Source organism: Montipora capricornis, chromosome 8 (assembly GCF_036669925.1).
Source record: "Montipora capricornis isolate CH-2021 chromosome 8, ASM3666992v2, whole genome shotgun sequence".
Classification (NCBI taxonomy): domain Eukaryota; kingdom Metazoa; phylum Cnidaria; class Anthozoa; order Scleractinia; family Acroporidae; genus Montipora; species Montipora capricornis.
The window spans coordinates 1,489,206-1,509,258 of record NC_090890.1 but is presented as its reverse complement, the minus strand read 5'-3'; the positions used below and the strand labels follow the sequence as shown (position 1 = coordinate 1,509,258).

Sequence of the window (20,053 nt, the reverse complement as noted above, 5' to 3'; positions counted from 1 at the left end):
GTTACAAAAGTTGTTCCTGGTTGAATGTTGAAGGAAGGAACTACGTGTTTGACAGTATTGGCCACAGTGAAAAAGCGTGCATTTCCAAGGGGTTAATGCACGAGGTTTGGCACAAGTCGATCTTTATGAAATGTCCCAGATATATTGAAACTGATTGTGAAAGCCGTTGTGCAGTTACACCTTGATTCTTAATTTCATTTAATATTATACATTGGGAACAGTTGTTGTAATAAGCAGACAAGGAATTCAGCGTTTATCAAAGACGAGAGGTTTGTTTACATACCTGATTCTTGACTAGCAGCCAGTTCTTCATGCATGGGATAAGATGTCAGCGACGACTGTTAGTTCATATTAAAACTAATCTTTTATCATTCGTATCCAACCTGTCAGTCAGTATGAGGGATCCACGGTAAAAGTGTTTTTTTTTCCCTTTTAATGTGTCATAAGTTTCAAGATATGGCTGCACGCGATTTACGGTGTAGCGATCCACGGCAAAAGTGTTATTTTTCCCTTTTAATATGTCATAAGTTTCAAGATATGGCTGCACGCGATTTACGGTCTAGCGCGTTTGCGTTCGCATCGAGACAGAGCTAAATTGCTCAAGACATGGCAAATGTTACATAAGAAAATGTACTAGAGCTGTTCACTTTCCTGAAAACACGTGGGATGTCAGTTACAAAAGTTGTTCCTGGTTGAATGTTGAAGGAAGGAACTACGTGTTTGACAGTATTGGCCACAGTGAAAAAGCGTGCATTTCCAAGGGGTTAATGCACGAGGTTTGGCACAAGTCGATCTTTATGAAATGTCCCAGATATATTGAAACTGATTGTGAAAGCCGTTGTGCAGTTACACCTTGATTCTTAATTTCATTTAATATTATACATTTGGAACAGTTGTTGTAAGAAACAGACAAGGAATTCAGCGTTTATCAAAGACGAGAAGTTTGTTTACATACTTGATTCTTGACTGGCAGCCAGTTCGTCATGCAGGGGATAAGATTGCAGCGATGACTCTTAGTTCATATTTAAACTAATTTTTTATCATTCGTATCCAACCTGTCAGTCAGTATGAGCGATCCACGGTAAAAGTGTTTTCTTTTTCCCTTTTAATGTGTCATAAGTTTCAAGATATGGCTGCACGTGATTTACGTCCATTACTGTTTCATTGGTTGTGGAGTTCTGATAAATGCGCGTGGGCTCCGTGGCTAACCAAAGGTGCCACGTGATGATTGTACAATATGAAGAAAAATGATACAATAAATTGCCTACGAGAACGCTCACATGCTTTGGAAACCAACCCATACATTTAGCCGGAATAGAAGAGAAAGAACTGCTGCTGGTTATCGTACAGCATACCTTGGATTCAGCACTGATCAACAGATGAGCTTCAGACCGATGATGCGAAGGCAGTTAGCCTGTTATGGAGGTGGCTAAACTTTTGAACATTCTCACCAAATAGTAACCGGTAGCGAATTTTTTGCCCACTCTAAAAATTGTAAAGGAGCTTTAACGCCTATTTTCGTTTCCTTTACATCATTTCCTTTTGAAAATATTACTGAATACATAAACAGCCATGAACGATCACGTTTTAAATTTTTACATCAAGCACTGAAAAAGAAAAAAAGATCTGCATGTAATTTTGTAGGTAACGATATATCATATAAGTGACTAGGTGACAAAGAAGACGTGTAAGCCAATCGTGATGATATTAATCTACCGCAAAGCAAAGTCGTACAGCATTTTACACTCGAAAAACGGAGTTAGAATTTTCGGTTCAAAAAATCTCGGCTTTTGGATTTAGGAGTTGTATTGGATTGAAAAAGGAGTTCCTTGAACTGTACTCCATCAAAGATAAACGTTATTTTAACTCCATAATAATATAATAATAATAATAATAATAATAATAATGATAATGATAATGATAATGATAATGATAATGATAATGATAATGATAATGATAATGATAATGATAATGATAATGATAATGATAATAATAATAATAATAATAATAATAATAATAATAACATACACATATATAGCGCCTTAACAAAAGTTCTAAGGTACTTTACGATCAATACAAAGTAGAAACTTAAAAATAAAATTCAAAGCACAGTAGAATCTGGTAAAAGCGAAGATTCAATCAGAACAAAAGTGTTTTTGAAAAGTTTTGTTTTAAGACTGTTTTTAAAAGCATAAACACTTGTGGCTTGCTTGATGTGCTCTGGAAGGCTGTTCTGTAGCTTCGGGGCACAAACTGAAAAGGCTCGATCGCGATATGACTTTAAATTAGACGGCGGAATCACTAAGAAGTTTAAACTTGATGAGCGCAATGATGTTCCAGGTGTATACCGGTGAAGTAGCTCATAAACATAATAAGGGGCTAAATTGTTTATGGCTTTAAACATGAGGAATAAAGTTTTAAAAATGATTCGTTGCTTAATTGGGAGCCAATGAAGGTCTTTCAACAAGGGTGTGATGTGGTCGAACTTACGGCCACATAACACAAAATAAGAGTTAAAGTCACTCTGGTATTAGATTCAAAGTACCGGTAACTCTGGCGCATTCAGTCCATTCATTTTTGGAAATCAAAAGAACACCATGCACAATGATTATAACATCTTTAATTGAATCAAATTTAGTTTGCTTATACAAAAACAGGTTTTGATATTTAAAAGTGACATTAATGTAAAAATAATACTTTTTAAACAATGATTCTTGTAAACTATTTTGATATTTTACAAAGACAAAACTATGTCACTCTTACATCCCACAACCTCCTGTCGGCAAGCATAATAAACTAGTGAGGTGGGTAATATATCATAGAAACTTAGACAGAAAATGCTTTAGAAGAGTCAATGCAATAGATTCTTGACATTAACCAAAAATTATTACTCTTTCAATTTTTTGGGAAAAACAATGGTCAGTAGTGGAGCCATGAAAGGCAATCTTCCCAACGTTGAAAGTCACAACCTTATGGGTCCAAATTTGAAGGGCATTGAGAATATACCAAATTCAGTCTGATTAAATTAATGAATAAATAATAAATAATCACACTCTTTAAAAGTATCTGGCTTTACATGTAATGTTCAGGAGATTTTATCGGGAATGGGAACAACGTATTACATTCAATACGGGAAGAAACACTACTAAATATTTTGCCTTAAAAGGGCACTTTTACTGCATGTTGGACATGCATCAGCTTTTGGACTCAAAAATAAATCATTACGCTAATGTTTTTAAGTTGGGAGCGCTGGATTGAAAATCTTGAAAAATTCAAAATGACAGTGGCAATGGTTCTTGTGTAAAATGAAGAATCTCTGGGCAAGATAAATATTCGATTCCCCTAAAAGAGAAAAAGAAAGAGCCATCAAAGGTTTATAAGACAACCCATGTCAGTGCTGCTTTAAAGAAACACAAGAATTATGAGAGGGCAGAGATAAAATTGTTTACTGTCACTCTGGTACGCTGTGATACTGAAGTTTGCCCCACTTAGTGGGATACCTAATATTATAAACATAATGATGGGAGGAGCCTAAGTTCATTAACCATGTTGCTTGTCCCCAGACAAATAACTTCATCCAATGCAGAGTGGGTGCAGGTACCAAACGTCACAAGCCAAACAATCCTTGGAGAGTTTGTCTTTCTTATCTCTGTGTCAATGGAGTCTTCATCCTACTAAAAGAATGTCAACACCTGACTGTCTAGATGAACATTTAGGCTAATTCTCTTTTTAAGCAAAGCATTGTAGTAACCAAGATATAAAATTTATAACTTTTCATTGTGGTATTCCCCACTGTCACATAGTCTACCAGGCAGCCATTATAAGGAGTCATCAGACAACAGTCCACTCGTGGTGCTGTGTTTAAGCCAGTAATAATGGCTGTGAGGGAAACTACACTGTCAGTCACGAGTAGGTGGAATCAGGATTCATACAGAAAACTGTAACCGTTTTTCACGGACTTTTTTTTAAGGACCAAATTTCACTTTTAAACCATATATGGACTGATATGGCACAGAATTTTGAAGATAGTCTTTCCAAGGATTGTCTAACAAGGAAGAAACCCACACTGGTAACAACAAGAAAACTCTTTATGTGGCACGTTGGTGGGGTGCTAAAGTCCGTTCAAAAGGTTTGATTCCGGCTCTTCCACCACATTCAAGCTGCATGGAAATTATTGAAGGACTTCTTTAGGAAAAATTGAGTTTAAGGATTTAGCTGTTGTTGCAAACTGATGATTAATTCTACCTCGTCATCAGTCCGAGTCACTACGTGTTACATGAGAAGCATGCGCATGCTTATCAGGTCAGTGCATGATTTGCTATTGGGTCAGCTGCACACGCGGTATACAGCTCCTGCTGGAATAATTTCCTCACAATATTATCTTGGTCTTTAGTCGGGATAATCCACGCACTTAGACTATTAATTGAAAATATCGTGGTCTTCTGAACACTCGATTTTACGATTCAATCAGATGATATTGCGAACGCGCAACAATTCGTAATGGCTTCCCTCTCCGCTATGAATACCGGGCCTGAAGGTGGCCAAGTGGACAAGAATACAGACCCAACGGGTTAACGTTCAGTAAAGCGTTCGATTGTATTAACCATGAAATGCTATCCAATAAGCTTAAGCGATTACCATTAGATCCCCACATTATTAATTGGTACCTTAGTTTTCTTGATAATCGTCAACAACGAGTTGTTTACAATAGCTTTGAGGGTCAGTGGAAAAAGATTAATAGGGGGACAACACAAGGAAGTGTTAGTGGCCCATATTTATTTAACATCTTTATAAACGATTTAGAGCTTGTATTAGGTAACCAACGGTGCTCTTTTCAAATATGCCGATGATTCCAGCATTATTGTTCCTATCTGGAGTAACGGCTTATGCCGCACAGATCTCGTGGACGAGTTTTTAACATAGACAAATAATAACAAAATGGTATGTAATCCCGTAAAGTGTAAGGAGCTGGTCTTTTGCAAGAGTAATTGCAATGACAATATCGCCCAAATTCACAAAATTCAACAATGTAATGAATTACTAATCTTGGGGGTTACTTTTCAAAGTAATTGTAAATACAACCTTCACGTTAAATCGAAACTATTGAAGTCCAATGAGTGCCTTTTTATTTTAAGTTCGCTAAGAAAAGAAGGGATGTGTCAGGAAGGGGTGTACCGGTTTTTTTAACACAGTACGGTTTTACCGAATTTCACGTATGGCCTGTCTGTATATGGGGCGTCTGACTCTGATCTCACTTATATACAATCATTTTTAGACAGAAGTTTTAAAAGAAAATATATATCGGTTAAAATAGACATTCGTAGCATTTTAGAAGAATCGGACTTGAATTTATATACGTCACCCTCTATTAGTCCAAAAGAAAAGGAAACAAATTATAACTTACGGAAAACATCTGTAAAGCGCCCAGCAGTTAATACTGAAAGGTTGAAAAACTCGTATGTAAATAGACTAATTTTTAAATAAAGTATTTAGGTTGCTAGATTATTGATGTTATTTTATTAATATAGCTATAGCTGTAATTTCTTAAATTTGATATATTTGTAACTCGAGATATGTTCTTTTATCACGAGATAATAAAGATTATTACTTATTTATTTTTAACCAGTGCCTACAGGGCAACAACTGAAAAGCTCGATCAGACCATGGCCTGTATGGGTGTCCTTTTGTCGCGCATATGGGACATCCTAACTTCCCGCTCAAGTTAATCAGCAAATTTTATTATATTTCACGGTTATTCAAACAAAAACTTTCAGTTGTCACTTATCAACATTGCCCAAATCGATTTCTCATAAAACTGGGTCGAAAAAAAGGCTGATCTCTCTCCAAAGTCTTTGTGTTTTTTTTTTTGGACGTCGAATAAGTTTCCGCCATATATTTTCTCACAGCGACTTGCAATGTTTGCCCTCTGGCGACCCCCAGAACCCTTTGCGTATGTGGATCCGACTACCGGGCAACTCGTTCATTGGGGCCGTCTCTTAAACAAGACAGCCAAATGCTTATGGCTTGTACAAGTTTCGATAACTTGTTTAGATTACAAGACGGTGTCATGTACCAAAGGAAATCTGATAACGGGCGGCATCTATTCGCTGCTAATACCCACCAGGGAGGAAGAAATTCAACAGGTCAGTTGCAATGCATGAATGATTTAGTCAACCTACAAATTTTCTGAGAGATATTATAATAGCGTGCATTTTTGATGTAAGCTTTTGGGTAAACACTAATGACGAGTTCGTGCTTTTCGATACCCTCGTAAAGTTCATAAAACAATCAGACAACCTTTTAGTTTTCTAGCGTTATGTTACCGCTGATAAATAGCAAGAGGAGGAAAACATTGACAACTGCTCGGAAATTTGTTAGCTTACTTTGAACAAGAAATACAATTGAGGATCATTAGTTCGAGAGACATTGTACGAATGGCTGATTTTCCTCAGAATATTAAAATGATGGTTTGTTCTTCAAACTCCCTGTAAAAAGTTGTTCTCTCATTTCATCAGTATCTCAGTGAATTAACCTTTTCGCGATATAATGCCGAGCAGTATTGCTCTAACGAGTTTGTGATCCCTGAAGGAGATGTACGACGATTAGCAGTTTAACTGCAAAGGACGACAGGTATCCTTTAAAGTTCTTCAGTTTGAACAACTACATACATTTCCGACAAAAGCCATTGCTCCTCGATCGGTCACTCAATTGTGGCATTTTACTTTGCGAAGGTATGGGATTAAAACCAGAAATAATCATGATGTTGGATAAACCTGTCACGGTAACTCTTATTTCTCTAACAGATCATTCGTGAGATGGATAGCAGTCTGAGTTCATCTTCTCCTACAACGTCACCCGTGGAAACCTCGTCGCATCTTCCCCAACCCAAGCTTCAAAAAATGATCATAGGAAAGAAAAACTGCCGCTTTCCAGAGACAGGAATTACGATTGGAACGTGTACTGTTGCACAGTCGGCGTCTATTCCATCTCTAAATCTAAGACACCAGTTGCCACAGGTAACTATGCTTGCAACAACGCCGTCTTCTGTCCGCACGACATCGAACGATGATGCAGCATACGGATGTAATTTCAGTACACATGCACAAACAGCCCAACCCGTTTCCGATCACAAAGAACTGGAACTACATCATGACTTTCTCTGTGATTTCCCTGGCTGTAAAAACCGTTACACCAAGAGCTCTCATCTCGGAACTCACAAGCGGATTTATACGGGTAAAAAACCTTTCCTGTGTCCTTGGGAAAACTGTGGATGGTGTTTCCGACGTTCAGATGAACTCAAGCGCCACTACCGAAGACATACTGGAGAAAAGCCGTACGTATGTCCTCTTTGTGGAAAATCTTTTAGTCGTTCAGATCATCGATCTTCGCATATAAAAAAATACATCCATTGATGTAGAGAACCCGTGTAGCGTTTGCAATTTCTCGTACCACACTTCAAAGACGCCTGACGGCGGTGTCGATATTTTTTTGCATCAACTGACCTAAATCAATCCGCGCAAGTTCCTATTTTTCCAAATAACATTAAGTACCTGCTGGCGGTGATGTAACAAAGTTGCACTTTCATTTATATTTCGGACCAACTTCTCTAATTTTAAGAACGTGATAAGTGAGTTAAATTGTACATAAAATATGCACTTAAATATATATATGATATATGTAATATACGAGCGTTCTTTTAAAGAAAAGAACATACTCATATCGATTTTTGCGTCCACGTTGGTTGGCATGCGAGGATCTTTGTCATTGATGTTAATTTGGCGTAAGGAGCCGGTTAAATAAAGTTGTCATTTATTTAAAGATATTACCTGTTTACATTCTCTTTTCTCTGCAGTTGTTTTACCTTTCTGATGAGATCCCTCTGCATGTCAGTTCAGTCGAGGAGATTTATTTTCAGAAACATCGACCTTAATGAATGATTCTCTTGCTGAAAGGAAACTTGACAAACAATTATATGCTCATAATAATGAATAATTGTTCTTTTTTCGAGCTGGCTCAACTAGCTCACAATGGGGACGAAATCATTCAATAATTCGGTCGTTCTGAAGTAGTCTGTTTCACTCAGAAATCGACTCCTCCGTCAGTTCCTAACACAAAAGATCAGAAATGCATGAGGTCTCTTTTCCATTACTTTCTTTGAGATTTCAACAGCTTATGACAAAGAGACCACTTCAGTCTTCATGATGTAACATCGTTTGAAAAGCAAAATAGATATCAAAACGTATTTTCTTTGTATCCGCCTTTATTTTTATCACCTTGAAATGACCTTGAAATGTACGGTTATCAGAGAGAAGCATGGCGAGGAGCGATTTTTCTTCGAATTCCTCTTTTGTTTTTGTTTTTGTTTTTCCCATGTATCGTGGACATGTTTGGAAAAACTCTTGGAGCCGTTTAGAAATTAATTTGTGCATGATTGAAAGACTCTGACAAACGATATAGTAACTGACAAGGTTTGATGACACAAAGCAACTTTTGGTTAAAGAAACACGAACTCGTACAAGAAGATTTAAATTATTTATTACTGATAACAGCTCCTAGACTGGTGTTATTGGGCTTACTATTTACTCGAAAGGCTTCACCAAAACACAACTGCAAATTTCTGACGGGATTCAGTGTTTGTTATGCCGAATTAGCTAACGTTTTTTGAATGAGCACGAGCGCTGGCAGAATACAATTCCTCTCAAGAGCAACGAGTACTTTGGGGAAAAAAAGACATTAGCGGTGAGCTTTAGGGAAATTTGTGAGACTTGCAAACATGTTTCTCCAAAGCAGCATTATTTTCTGATTATTTATACACTATTTTTGTTTCACGGTGTACCCTTGCTCCAAGGCCATTATTCATATTCACTATGCATAGTCCGAACGGGGTAGCGCGTTTGCGTTCGCGTCGAGACAGAGCTAAATTGCTCAAGACATGCCAAATGTTACATAAGAAAATATACTAGAGCTGTTCACTTTCCTGAAAACGCGTGGGATGTCAGTTACAAAAGTTGTTGAATGTTGAAGGAAGGAACTACGTGTTTGACAGTATTAGCCACAGTGAAAAGGCGTGCATTTCCAAGGGGTTAATGCACGAGGCTTGGCACAAATCGATCTTTATGAAATGTCCCAGATATATTGAAACTGATTGTGAAAGCCATTGTGCAGTTACACCTTGATTCTTAATTTCATTTAATATTATACATTTGGAACGGTTGTTGTAATAAGCAGACAAGGAATTCAGCGGTTTATCAAAGACGAGAAATTTATCTTGACTGGCAGCCAGTTCTTCATGCAGGGGATAAGATGGCAGCGATGACTCTTAGTTCATATTTAAACTAATTTTTTATCATTCGTATCCAACCTGTCAGTCAGTATGAGCGATCTACGGTAAAAGTGTTCTTTTTTTTCCTTTCAATGTGTCATGAGTTTCAAGATATATATGATACATGTAATATACGAGCGTTCAATGATGTTAATTTGGCGTAAGGAGCCGGTTAAATAAAGTTTCATTTATTTAAAGATATTACCTGTTTACATTCTCTTTTCTCTACAGTTGTTTTACTTTTCTGATGATCTCCCTCTGCATGTCAGTTCAGTCGAGGAGATTTATTTTCAGAAATATCGACCTTAATGAATGATTCTCTTGCTGAAAGGAAACTTGACAAACAATTATATGCTCATAATAATGAATAATTGTTCTTTTTTTGAGCTGGCTCAACTAGCTCACAATGGAGACGGAATCAGTCAATAAGTCGGTCGTTCTGAGGTAGTCTGTTTCACTCAGAGATCGAAATCTCTGTCAGTTCTTAACACAAAAGATCAGAAATGCAATGCATAAGGTCTTCCTTTTTCTGTGTTATGGCTGCGCGCGATTTACGTCCATTAATGTTTCATTGGTTGTGGAGTGCTGATAAATGCGCGTGGGCTCCGTGGCTAACCAAAGGTGCCATTTGATGATTGTACAATATGAAGAAAAATGGTACAACAAATTGCCTACGAGAACGCTCTCATGCTTTGCAAACCAACCCATACATTTAGCCGGAAAAGTTACAGAAATAACCGCTGCTGGTTATCGTATGGCATACCTTGTATTTATCACTGAACAACAGATGAGCTGCAGACCGATGATGCGAAGGCACTTAGCGTAAAATATTCCGCCTGTTATGGAGTTGGCTGAACTTTTGAACATTCTCACCAAATAGTAACCGGTAGAGAATTTGTTGCACACACTAAAAATTGTTAAGGAGCTTTAAACGCCTATTTTCGTTTCCTCTACGTCATTTCCTTTTGAATCATGACCAAACACATTAACAGCCATCACCGATCACGTTTTAAATTTGTACATCAAGCACTGAAAAAAATGATGTGTATGTAGTCTTGTAGGTAACGATACATATTATATAATTGACTAGCTGACAAAGAAGACGTGCAAGCCAATCGTGATGATATTAATCTACCGCAAAGCAAAGAACAGTAATTTTCAGATTTTTAACTCGAAAAACGGAGTTAAATTTTCGGTTTAAAATAATTCTGTTTTGATAGTTATTTTAACTCTTTAAATTATACTCCAATTTGGGAGTTGTATTAGATTGAAAAAGGAGTTCCTTTAACTCTACCCCATCAAAGATAAGAGTTATTTTAACTTCATAATAATAATAATAATAATAATAATAATAATAATAATAATAATAATAATAATAATAATAATAATAATAATAATAATTCATACACTTTTATAGCGCCTTAACAAAAGGTACTTTACAATCAATACAAAGTAAAAAGTTAAAAATAAAATTCAAGCCACAATAGAATCAGGTAAAGGCGAAGAGTCAATCAAAACAAAAAGGTCTTTTAACAAAATATGTTTTAAGACTGTTTTTAAAAGCATAAACACTTGTGGCTTGCTTGATGTGCTCTGGAAGGCTGTTCTGTAGCTTCGGGGCACAAACTGAAAAGGCTCGATCGCGATATGACTTTAAATTAGACGGCGGAATCACTAAGAAGTTTAAACTTGATGAGCGCAATGATGTTCCAGGTGTATACCGGTGAAGTAGCTCATAAACATAATAAGGGGCTAAATTGTTTATGGCTTTAAACATGAGGAATAAAGTTTTAAAAATGATTCGTTGCTTAATTGGGAGCCAATGAAGGTCTTTCAACAAGGGCGTGATGTGGTCGAACTTACGGCCACATAACACAAAATAAGAGTTAAAGTCACTCTGATATTAGATTCAAAGTACCGGTAACTCTGGCGCATTCACTCCATTCATTTTTGGAAATCAAGAGAACACCATGCACAATGATTATAACATCTTTAATTGAATCAAATTTAGTTTCCTTCTAGAAAAAACAGTTTTATTTTTTAAAAGTGACATTAATGTAAAAATAGTACTTTTTAAACAATGATTCTTGTAAACTATTTTGATATTTTACAAAGACAAAACTATGTCACTCTTACATCCCACAACCTCCTGTCGGCAAGCATAATAAACTAGTGAGGTGGGTAATATATCATAGAAACTTAGACAGAAAATGCTTTAGAAGAGTCAATGCAATAGATCCTTGACATTAACCAAAAATTATTACTGTTTCAACTTTTTTGGGAAAGTAATGGTCAGTGGTGGAGCCATGAAAGGCAATCTTCCCAACGATGAAAGTCACAACCTTATGGGTCCAAATTTGAAGTGGCATTGAGAATATACCAAATTCAATAATTAAAATAATTAAAATAATTAAAATAAATGAATAAATAATAAATAATCTCACACTTTAAAAGTATCTGGCTTTTCATGTAATGTTCAGAAGGCTTTATCAGGAATGGGAACAACTTATTATATTCAATACAGTAAAAATACTTTTTAAAGGGGCACTGTTACTGCACGTTGGACATGCATCAGCTTTTGGACTCAAAAATTGAAAAAATGGTTCTTGTGTAAAATGAAGAATCTCTGAGCAAGATAAATAGTCAATTCCCCTAAAAGAGAAAAAGAAAAGAGCCACCAAAGGTTTGTAAGTTAACCCATGTCAGTGCCCTTTTAAAGAGACACAAGAATTAGGAGAGGGCAGAGATAGAATTGTTCACTGCCACTCTCTTCCTTGCTTTTTGCTACTGTGTGGCTTCACAAAACAAAACTACTTTACATTGCCACATTTAGTGGGATACGTAATATTATAAACATAATGACAGGTCACAAGGAGCCTAACTTCATTAACCATGTTGCTTGTCCCCAGACAAATAACTTCATCCAATGCACAGTGGGTCCAGGCACCAAAAATCATCAGGGCAAGCAATCCTTGTAACTTTTGTTTTTCTTATGTCTGTGTCAATGGAGTCTTCATCTTACTAAAAGAATGTCAGCACCTGAGTGTCTAGAGAAACATTTAAGCTAATTCTGTTGTTAAGCAAAGCATTGTAGTAACCAAGATATGAAATTTATAACTTTTCATTTTGGCATACCCCACTGTCACATAGTCTACCAGGCAGCCATTATAAGCAGTCATCAGATGACAGTCCACTCGTGGTGCAGTGTTTCAGCCACTAATAATGGCTGTGAGGGAGACTACACTGTCAGTCACGAGTAAATGTAATCAGGATTCGTACAGAAAATTGTAACCATTTTTCAAGGACGTTTTTTTATTTTTTATTTTTATTAAAGGACCAAATTTTGTTCTTAAGTTATGTTCTGATGTGGTATCTTTCCAAATCTTGCATAACAAGGAAGAAACCCACCAAATTAAAAACAAGAAAACTGTTGTAACTTTCATGTGGCAAGTTGGTGGGTGCTAAGGTCCGTGCAAAGGATTTGATTCCTCTTCCACCACATTCATTCTGCATGGAAATTATTGAAGGACTTCTCAGTTAAGGAAAAATTGAGTTTAAGGATTTGGCTGTTGTTGCAAACTGATGATGAATTCTACCTCGTCATCAGTCCGAGTCACTACGGGTTACATGAGAAGCATGCGCATGCTTATCAGGTCAGTGCATGGTTTGCTATCGGGTCAGCTGCACACGCGGTATACAGCTCAATGTTATACATTTATCTCTGTCAATGGGGTCTTCATACAGCTCAATGTTATCTTGGTCTTTCTTCGCGATAATCCTCGCACTCGATTTTTCGATTCAATCAGATGATACATATTGCGAACGCGCATTTCCAGTCTTAGAACAGGAAGGAGGCCAAGTGGACTGGAGAATACAGACCCACCGGGCAACAACTGCAAAGTTCGCTGAAAAAAATCGATTACACCATGGTCTCTATGGGTGACCTTTTGTCGTTCATATGTGATAACCTATTTACCCAACTCAACTCAACTCGCATGGGGATGATTGTGGCCCACCGGGCGGTACGAGAGCACGCACACACTCTCTTTCAGCTTCAGAAGACTCTGCTGATGATGATCCTCTCTCACTGGGCGACACTCAGCCAGAAGCTGATGTTCTTACCGTGAACGCGTCCGATGACGAAGTTGATGCTTTGCTGGCCAGGCCACCGTTTGGCAATACGGATGTGAAACAATCTCAGGATGACTTGTTAGGTGAGCTAGAAGTCGTCTTTGACGACGGGGACAATAAAGGGCGCAATATTCATCAAAAATTGGCCGAAATTGTCAAAGATAAATGGGCTAGGAAAACGTCTCCGGAAAAATTCTCGGAGATTCCTAATTCTGGGCAAATATGTACAACCACAAAACTGCCCAGTTATCGCTGTAGCGCGCGTCAACCCTGAAATTTGGACTCCGCTTACATCTTTCTGAAAGAAAGGCAATTTAAAAATTGCCAATATGCAACAAGCCCTTCAGAAAGCTACCTTCGCTATTGCCTGTTCTTGCAATGGCATTTTGACCGCGAAGACGGAGAGCCAAACGCCTGACGAGAAGGCTTTATTGTCTCATAACCTTGACGCAATGGCACTAATTGGACACGTGACAGCTGAGTTGGCGTGCTTAAGACGTGAACAGCTGAAACCGGCCTTGAGTCCAGAATTTCATACCCTCTGCTCTGCAGATTCTGAGCACTCCCAGCTTCTTTTCGGGGAGGACCTAGCGAAACCAGTTCGCGACGCTAAAGGAACAAACCGTCTGGGAAAAACCTTTCGTACCGCCAAAGGGCGCAACCATAAACTGCAATGGCAAACGTCAAGGTTCTTGGAACGCTAATCGCTATCGCGATCGCGGTTACAAATCCTCCCACTTGGGTGGTCGCAATACTTCCCAGCAACATTTTTTGTCAAGGGGAGCCCGCACACCGTTCCGCGAGAAGAGGCACAAGAAGTCAAAGGGCGAGAACGACAAATAATTTTGGCCTCCCCAGAAAAAGTTTAACGCGCGGTAATATATTTTGCTATCATTCTCCCACGATTAAAAGCATATCTTCAGAACGCTTGTGCTAAATACCATTCTGGGTGTATTTTGCATTCCTTAGACGTATCTCATTCCCTTACTACCGATAGGGAAATACTATCCACTGTGCAGTGATGGTTCTTAAATAGAACTTGACTCTGATCCTCACCTACACTACATTCCCCCTAATAAGAGAAGTGTTTCTCAGGAGGTTATAGTTGCGGGGGAAATTCACAAACTCCTCGCCAAACATGTCATCGAGCCTGCTCAACACTCCTCGGGCGAAATTATCTCCGACATTTAGCTCCGAGAAAAAAAGGACATCAAAAAGGATGGAATTCATCGAATGATCCTCAAGTTAAAAGCGCTAAATCAGCATACTGTCAAATCCATTTTAAAATGGACACAATTCATACCATAATCAAACTAATAGAGAAAGATTGTTTTATGGCATCTGTTGACTCAAAGGATGCATATTATTCTGTGCCAATTGCCAAATCTCCCCGGAAATATCTCAGATTTTTGTTTAAAGGACATCTTTTCCAATTTTCCTTCCCTACCAAATGGGCTTTGCTGTGGCCCCCGAAAATTCTCGAAACTCTTGCAACCGGCCCTCTCTGAATTGCATAAGAAGGGCCACATTTCTAGTGGGTATATTGATGACCTCTACTTTCAGGATAGCACTTACAATGATTGTGCTGTCAATGCCATTGAAACCTTTACCTTATTCCACTAGCTTAGGTTCACCCCACATCCGGATAACTCCAATCTTAATCCGTCATAGAGGATGGATAACTAGTGCATAACTTAAGATGTTTGGCTTAGCGCCACACACATTACCGGGTCGAGTAATGTAGAGGCTCTGAAACTGAGTGAATGCTCAATGCAACGTCTTTATCACAGGCTCTCCACGAGCTTCATTTCAAACCAGACACGGATTTATTTGCCTCTCGGCTAAACTACCAGTTTTCCCAATACGTCGCCTACCGACCAGGTCCTGGGGCTATCGCTGTGGACGCGTTCTCTCTGATTTGGACTAACATGAAATTTAATGCATCCTCTCCTTTCAGTGTAATAACCTCAGTATTAAAGAAAATACGGGAGGACAAAAGCGGAGGGGATCTATGTACTGCCCAACTGGGCAACACAACCGTGGTTCGCAAAGCAATGCGCATGACAAAGTGTCCACCAATCCACCTAAAACCAAGCAGCCACCTTCTGGCTCTGCCAAATAAACCGGACAAGCTACGCCCTCTTCACCAGAAATTAGAGTTGCTCGCATGCCTCTTATCCGCAAAAGATTAGATCGCACGGACCTTTCTTTGAACGCCAAGACCATTATCATGGCTTCTTGGCGCGCGGATACCGGCAAACAGTACCACACCTACCTGGGAAAATTTTTAAACATTCTGTGCGCAGCGGGGCATCTGTGAGACAGAAGCCCTGTTGAACAGGGAGTCGATTTTCTGGCTTCTCGTTTCCGGGAATATCTGGGATACAGCGCCATCAATACGGCGAGATCCGCGCTGTCCTCGGTTTTAACCCTGCTTGGGGGCACTACCTTTGGAACACATCCCCTCGTTTCTCGTTTTCTCTACCCTGGTACAACACCATTTGGGACGTCAGTGTCGTTCTACGCTACCTCAAAACCTTGCAACCAGCACCCCGCAGCCTTAAATTTCTTACCCTTAAACTGACCGGCTTGCTCTGCCTGCTTTCCTGGCAAAGAATGATGCCAAACTCTGTCCAAACTGCGAATCGACTGCATGCAAAAGCTTCCAGACTCATGTGTTTACCATATGCAAACCACTAAAGACCACCAATCCTGGGAAGCATATTGCTCACCTAGAATTTGCGTCTTTCAGGCCGACCCTGACCTTTGTGTCGTTACACACCTCGAGCACTACCTGAGTGCACCCGCAACTTTCCGGGAGAATACTTGACAACTACTCCTCAGCTAGGTGTGACCTCACAAACCTGTCTCCAACACTACCATAGGCAAATGGACGAAGTCGGTGCTCAGGGACGCCGGGGTGGACGTTTCTCAGTTTGCTGCCCACAGTGGTCGGTCCTCCTCTACATCCTTTGCCTCTCAGGCTAGCGTTGCGCTGAAGGACATCCTCAGGGCAGGCGATTTGTCCAATGCACACATGTTCGCCAAACACTACAATAAGCCTTTTCATAGCTCATCGCCTCTCATGTAGTTCGCTTTGCCCTTTCATGTACCACTGGCAAAGTTTTAGCACAAATAAATCGACGTTTCCTTTTTTCACTAGCTACGTATTCGTTTTCTCTCTACCAGGCCCTTCCAGATACTTATGTCGCGTTTCCCGGGGATCTCAAATTTCATGTAACCAGTTGTGACAAGGACTGATGACGGGGTAGAATTATAAAATTAAACGAGACTTACCTTAAGTCGATGTTTGATTGGAATTCTACTTCGTCATCACTCAGGAACGAAGGAGTTACATGAGAAGCATGCGCATGTTTATCAGGTCAGTCTTCAAAGGGAGCGTTTCCAGGGAAGAGCAAGAGGAACGAAGGAGCTGGGTGGGAAAATAGCTCAGGGCTGGGTATGTAACTCCTTCGTTCCTGACTGATGACGAAGTAGAATCAATTAAACATCGACTTAAGGTAAGTCTCGTTTAATTTTATAATTCTGGTGAAGAAGGCTACAATACAATTCTTTAAGTCTAAAAATTGGACATGAATATAACTGCACAAACTGTAAATCTTTGCATTTTGAATTTCCTGCATTCTGTCCTTTTTATTGCCAATGAGCAAGCCGAGCAAAGATGCGACGCTGCCAGCTTAGTACCGTGCGAAGTATTGCAGCAGGCAGAAACATTGTCGATCGTGATGTGAAAAGTGTTTTGCGCGTGTTTTGATGTGTGGTGTCATTAGACAAACTTGCATTACGCGCGCGTCTATTGATGTTCTTGTGTTCGGAGGTGAGTGAAAACCCATTTTTTTTTCCATTTCCTTGACCATTGTGTTGTGTACACTTTCTTTGAGTGTTCTTTAATATTTATTTTCGAATCACCGTGTTCTACATTGAGTGAACGAGGTCAAAACTATAAAACCGGCAATTTCGGATTTCCGCCCGCGAGTAGAACAACTTAATTTAATTTTCAAAGGAAATACGTTATCTGCAAAGTACATAATTCAACGATCAATTTGACTCATAATTCATGGCTTTATCTTGCAAAATACAAGTGAAACAATTTTCATGTGCGAGAGAGTTTGATTCCCCATTGCATGTTTCACACTGAAAAGTCTGAAAACGCTTTGGCGATTTTTTGAAGGCACTGATTTTATTCAACTTACTTACTGTATGTTCCTGTTAAAATTACGATCGTTCAAAAATTACAGCAATACTTTCCATATTATTACAAAACACGTTGACATCTACATTGTTGTTGAAAGTGTGCAATTTCTATTATTGTATTAATGTTAACTAGATAAGTTGAGTTGCAGTACTTTCTAACAAAAAAATTACAACTACATACTGTTGGGTATTTTGGAAGTCTGATACAAATCTGCAAACTTTGTATTATATTGACTGTTTCGTTAGCACTTAGCGATAGCTTCTACTAGTTTTTAAATGTCATGTGGTTGCTCATATTAGTCACTCGCGTTTGCAATGTGACACTTCGGAAAGCTAACAGACCTTCATATTCAAATAAAAATTGAAAAATACTTGCTCTTTTCTTGTGAACACGCCATACTAACAGGGGCACCCAACGAATGATTTCAGTAAAATATCTGTTCGGATGTAAGGTCGCCTAAAATGTTCGGAAATTTTCTCCTCAAGGGAAAGAACATTTTGCCTTGAATTTCGGAAAAAAAAAGTTGCCCTAGAATTTTCGTAATTTAGGTGCTCGAGGTTTTCCCAGACTTTTCGTAAATTACATCGTCAAGACAAAGTTACCCTAGAATTTTCGACCGAGTTACAACTCACATTAATTTTCGGACGCCAGGGGCTGTGAGGGGGCTTAGTTTATCATTCACTCAGACCCACCCCACCCATCTAGGCCCGGTCATCGAACGCAGTTAGGTCCGTACAAAAACGACCGAGGGCCAATATTCCCCAGTACGGCTCGAGCTAGCTCGGTGGTTAGTAAAGTAGTTTATTATATGGCTTTTTAATTACCTTTTGCTTTGTTTTTGCAAGCCCGTAATCGGCCGTGGGCATTACGGGAGAATAATGCCCTACAATTCAGTCACAATTAGCCAATCAGAGCGCGCGCTATATCGGCTACAAACACAAGCCATATAATAAAGGCAAATACAACCTCATCTGCCTAATGCTCTTGATATTAAATGTTCGTACGAACTCCTTTACCGGGACCTCTTAAATTGTGGACATTATCTCACAGAAGAAGAAAAAGATCGGGTAAAGTGTCACCTTAACCCATTGACTCCTGGGGGTTCCCAATTGACGAGTAAAATAGTCTGGCGTTAGACAAAGTAAAATACTAAGTATATATATATGGCCAGTTTAGGGGTGAATGGGTTAAGTCCATTTCTTAAAAGAAACATATGAGTGATGAGAAGCAGGGAAGGTTAGCGGGATTAAGACATGAGCCCGTGAGTAGGAGCCTCCCTATGTACTATATCATTGAGTCAATCTTTGCACGTATCTTTCTGCTTTTAGAACTAGCTCTTCAGCAGGGGACTCATATTTACATAAATTTACACAGATTTGCACAATGCACAATTTGCATGCATTGTTTTTGCTATTTTTGCCTTCTGTTGGCAATATCTTTATTCTAATTGACCATTCTAAGCAGTGCATGCAGAGCCGAAGAACTCGTGGCGTTCTAAAAATCAAAAAATACACTCGCAAAGGTTGACTCATTGGCCTTTTATGGGAGAGGCAAGCTCCTGCTATGCTCATTAGCTCCTGGTTAAGGCAAAGAATCATATTATCAGAACTGGCCTTCAGACACCTCTGACGAAGAACATCGGCGAATAAAATATCGTAGCATCTGAAGAAAAATCATGGGAAATCAAGTGGTGCTAAATCAGGCTCTCTCAGTATACTGCCAGTGAACGAGATTAAACACACTTGTATCGATAAACAGGTATGAGACAAAGGGAATGTCCTATATTCTTCTAAGGGAAATACTATGTAAGCGATTCACATAACCAGCCCCATCGCCCCCCCCCCCCCCCCCCCCTTCCATTCTGATCATATCGCCGCCACCGTAGTCTGCGTAGCATGCGTTTCCGTTGGGTTTCCCAAAAGAGAGCTTTTCCTCTCGCCCCAGTTTTTGCTCGGTCAAAACATCAAAAAAGCCTGCTTCTAAATATTTCTCTTCTGTGCCCCACGGAGAAGCGAACTCATTAATGAGGACAAAAAGTCGGAAAAAACGACGTGGTAAGACAAGAGCGTGGATTCGGCGTGGAAGCAGTAAAGGATGCTACAACATAGTGAAAGAGTTCATTCAAGTCAAGCTTGCTTGGTTAAGAGATTGCGATCAATTGGCAGTTGGATGGACATCATGGAAAATAAATCAGAAGCAGACAGTGAAACAAAAGTCTGATGACAGTAATTAGGTTCCTAAATAATGTGCTGCAAACTGCATTGAAAGCGGATGAAAGTTGTCCCGGAAGTGCTAATTACAATCAAACGACAAATACAAGCCCAAGAGATCACAGAACAAAAGGCAGAAAGAAAAGAAGAGCTTAGAAGAGCAGCAGGAAGCGC

The 20,053-nt window shown here is 39.1% G+C and overlaps 1 protein-coding gene across 3 annotated transcripts in view; it reads left to right on the top strand.

The window, feature by feature from the left end:
* The window catches only part of LOC138059894 (Krueppel-like factor 5), a 40,532-nt gene extending 33,026 nt beyond the window's left edge, over window positions 1–7,506 (top strand). For all 3 annotated transcript variants that reach the window (XM_068905542.1, XM_068905544.1, XM_068905543.1), the window contains exon 2: window positions 6,804–7,506. In XM_068905542.1, the coding sequence (XP_068761643.1) occupies window positions 6,816–7,412 (597 nt within the window). In that variant the 5' untranslated portion in view covers window positions 6,804–6,815 and the 3' untranslated portion in view covers window positions 7,413–7,506. The remainder of the gene's footprint in view (window positions 1–6,803) is intronic.
* Window positions 7,507–20,053: the final 12,547 nt, after the last annotated feature.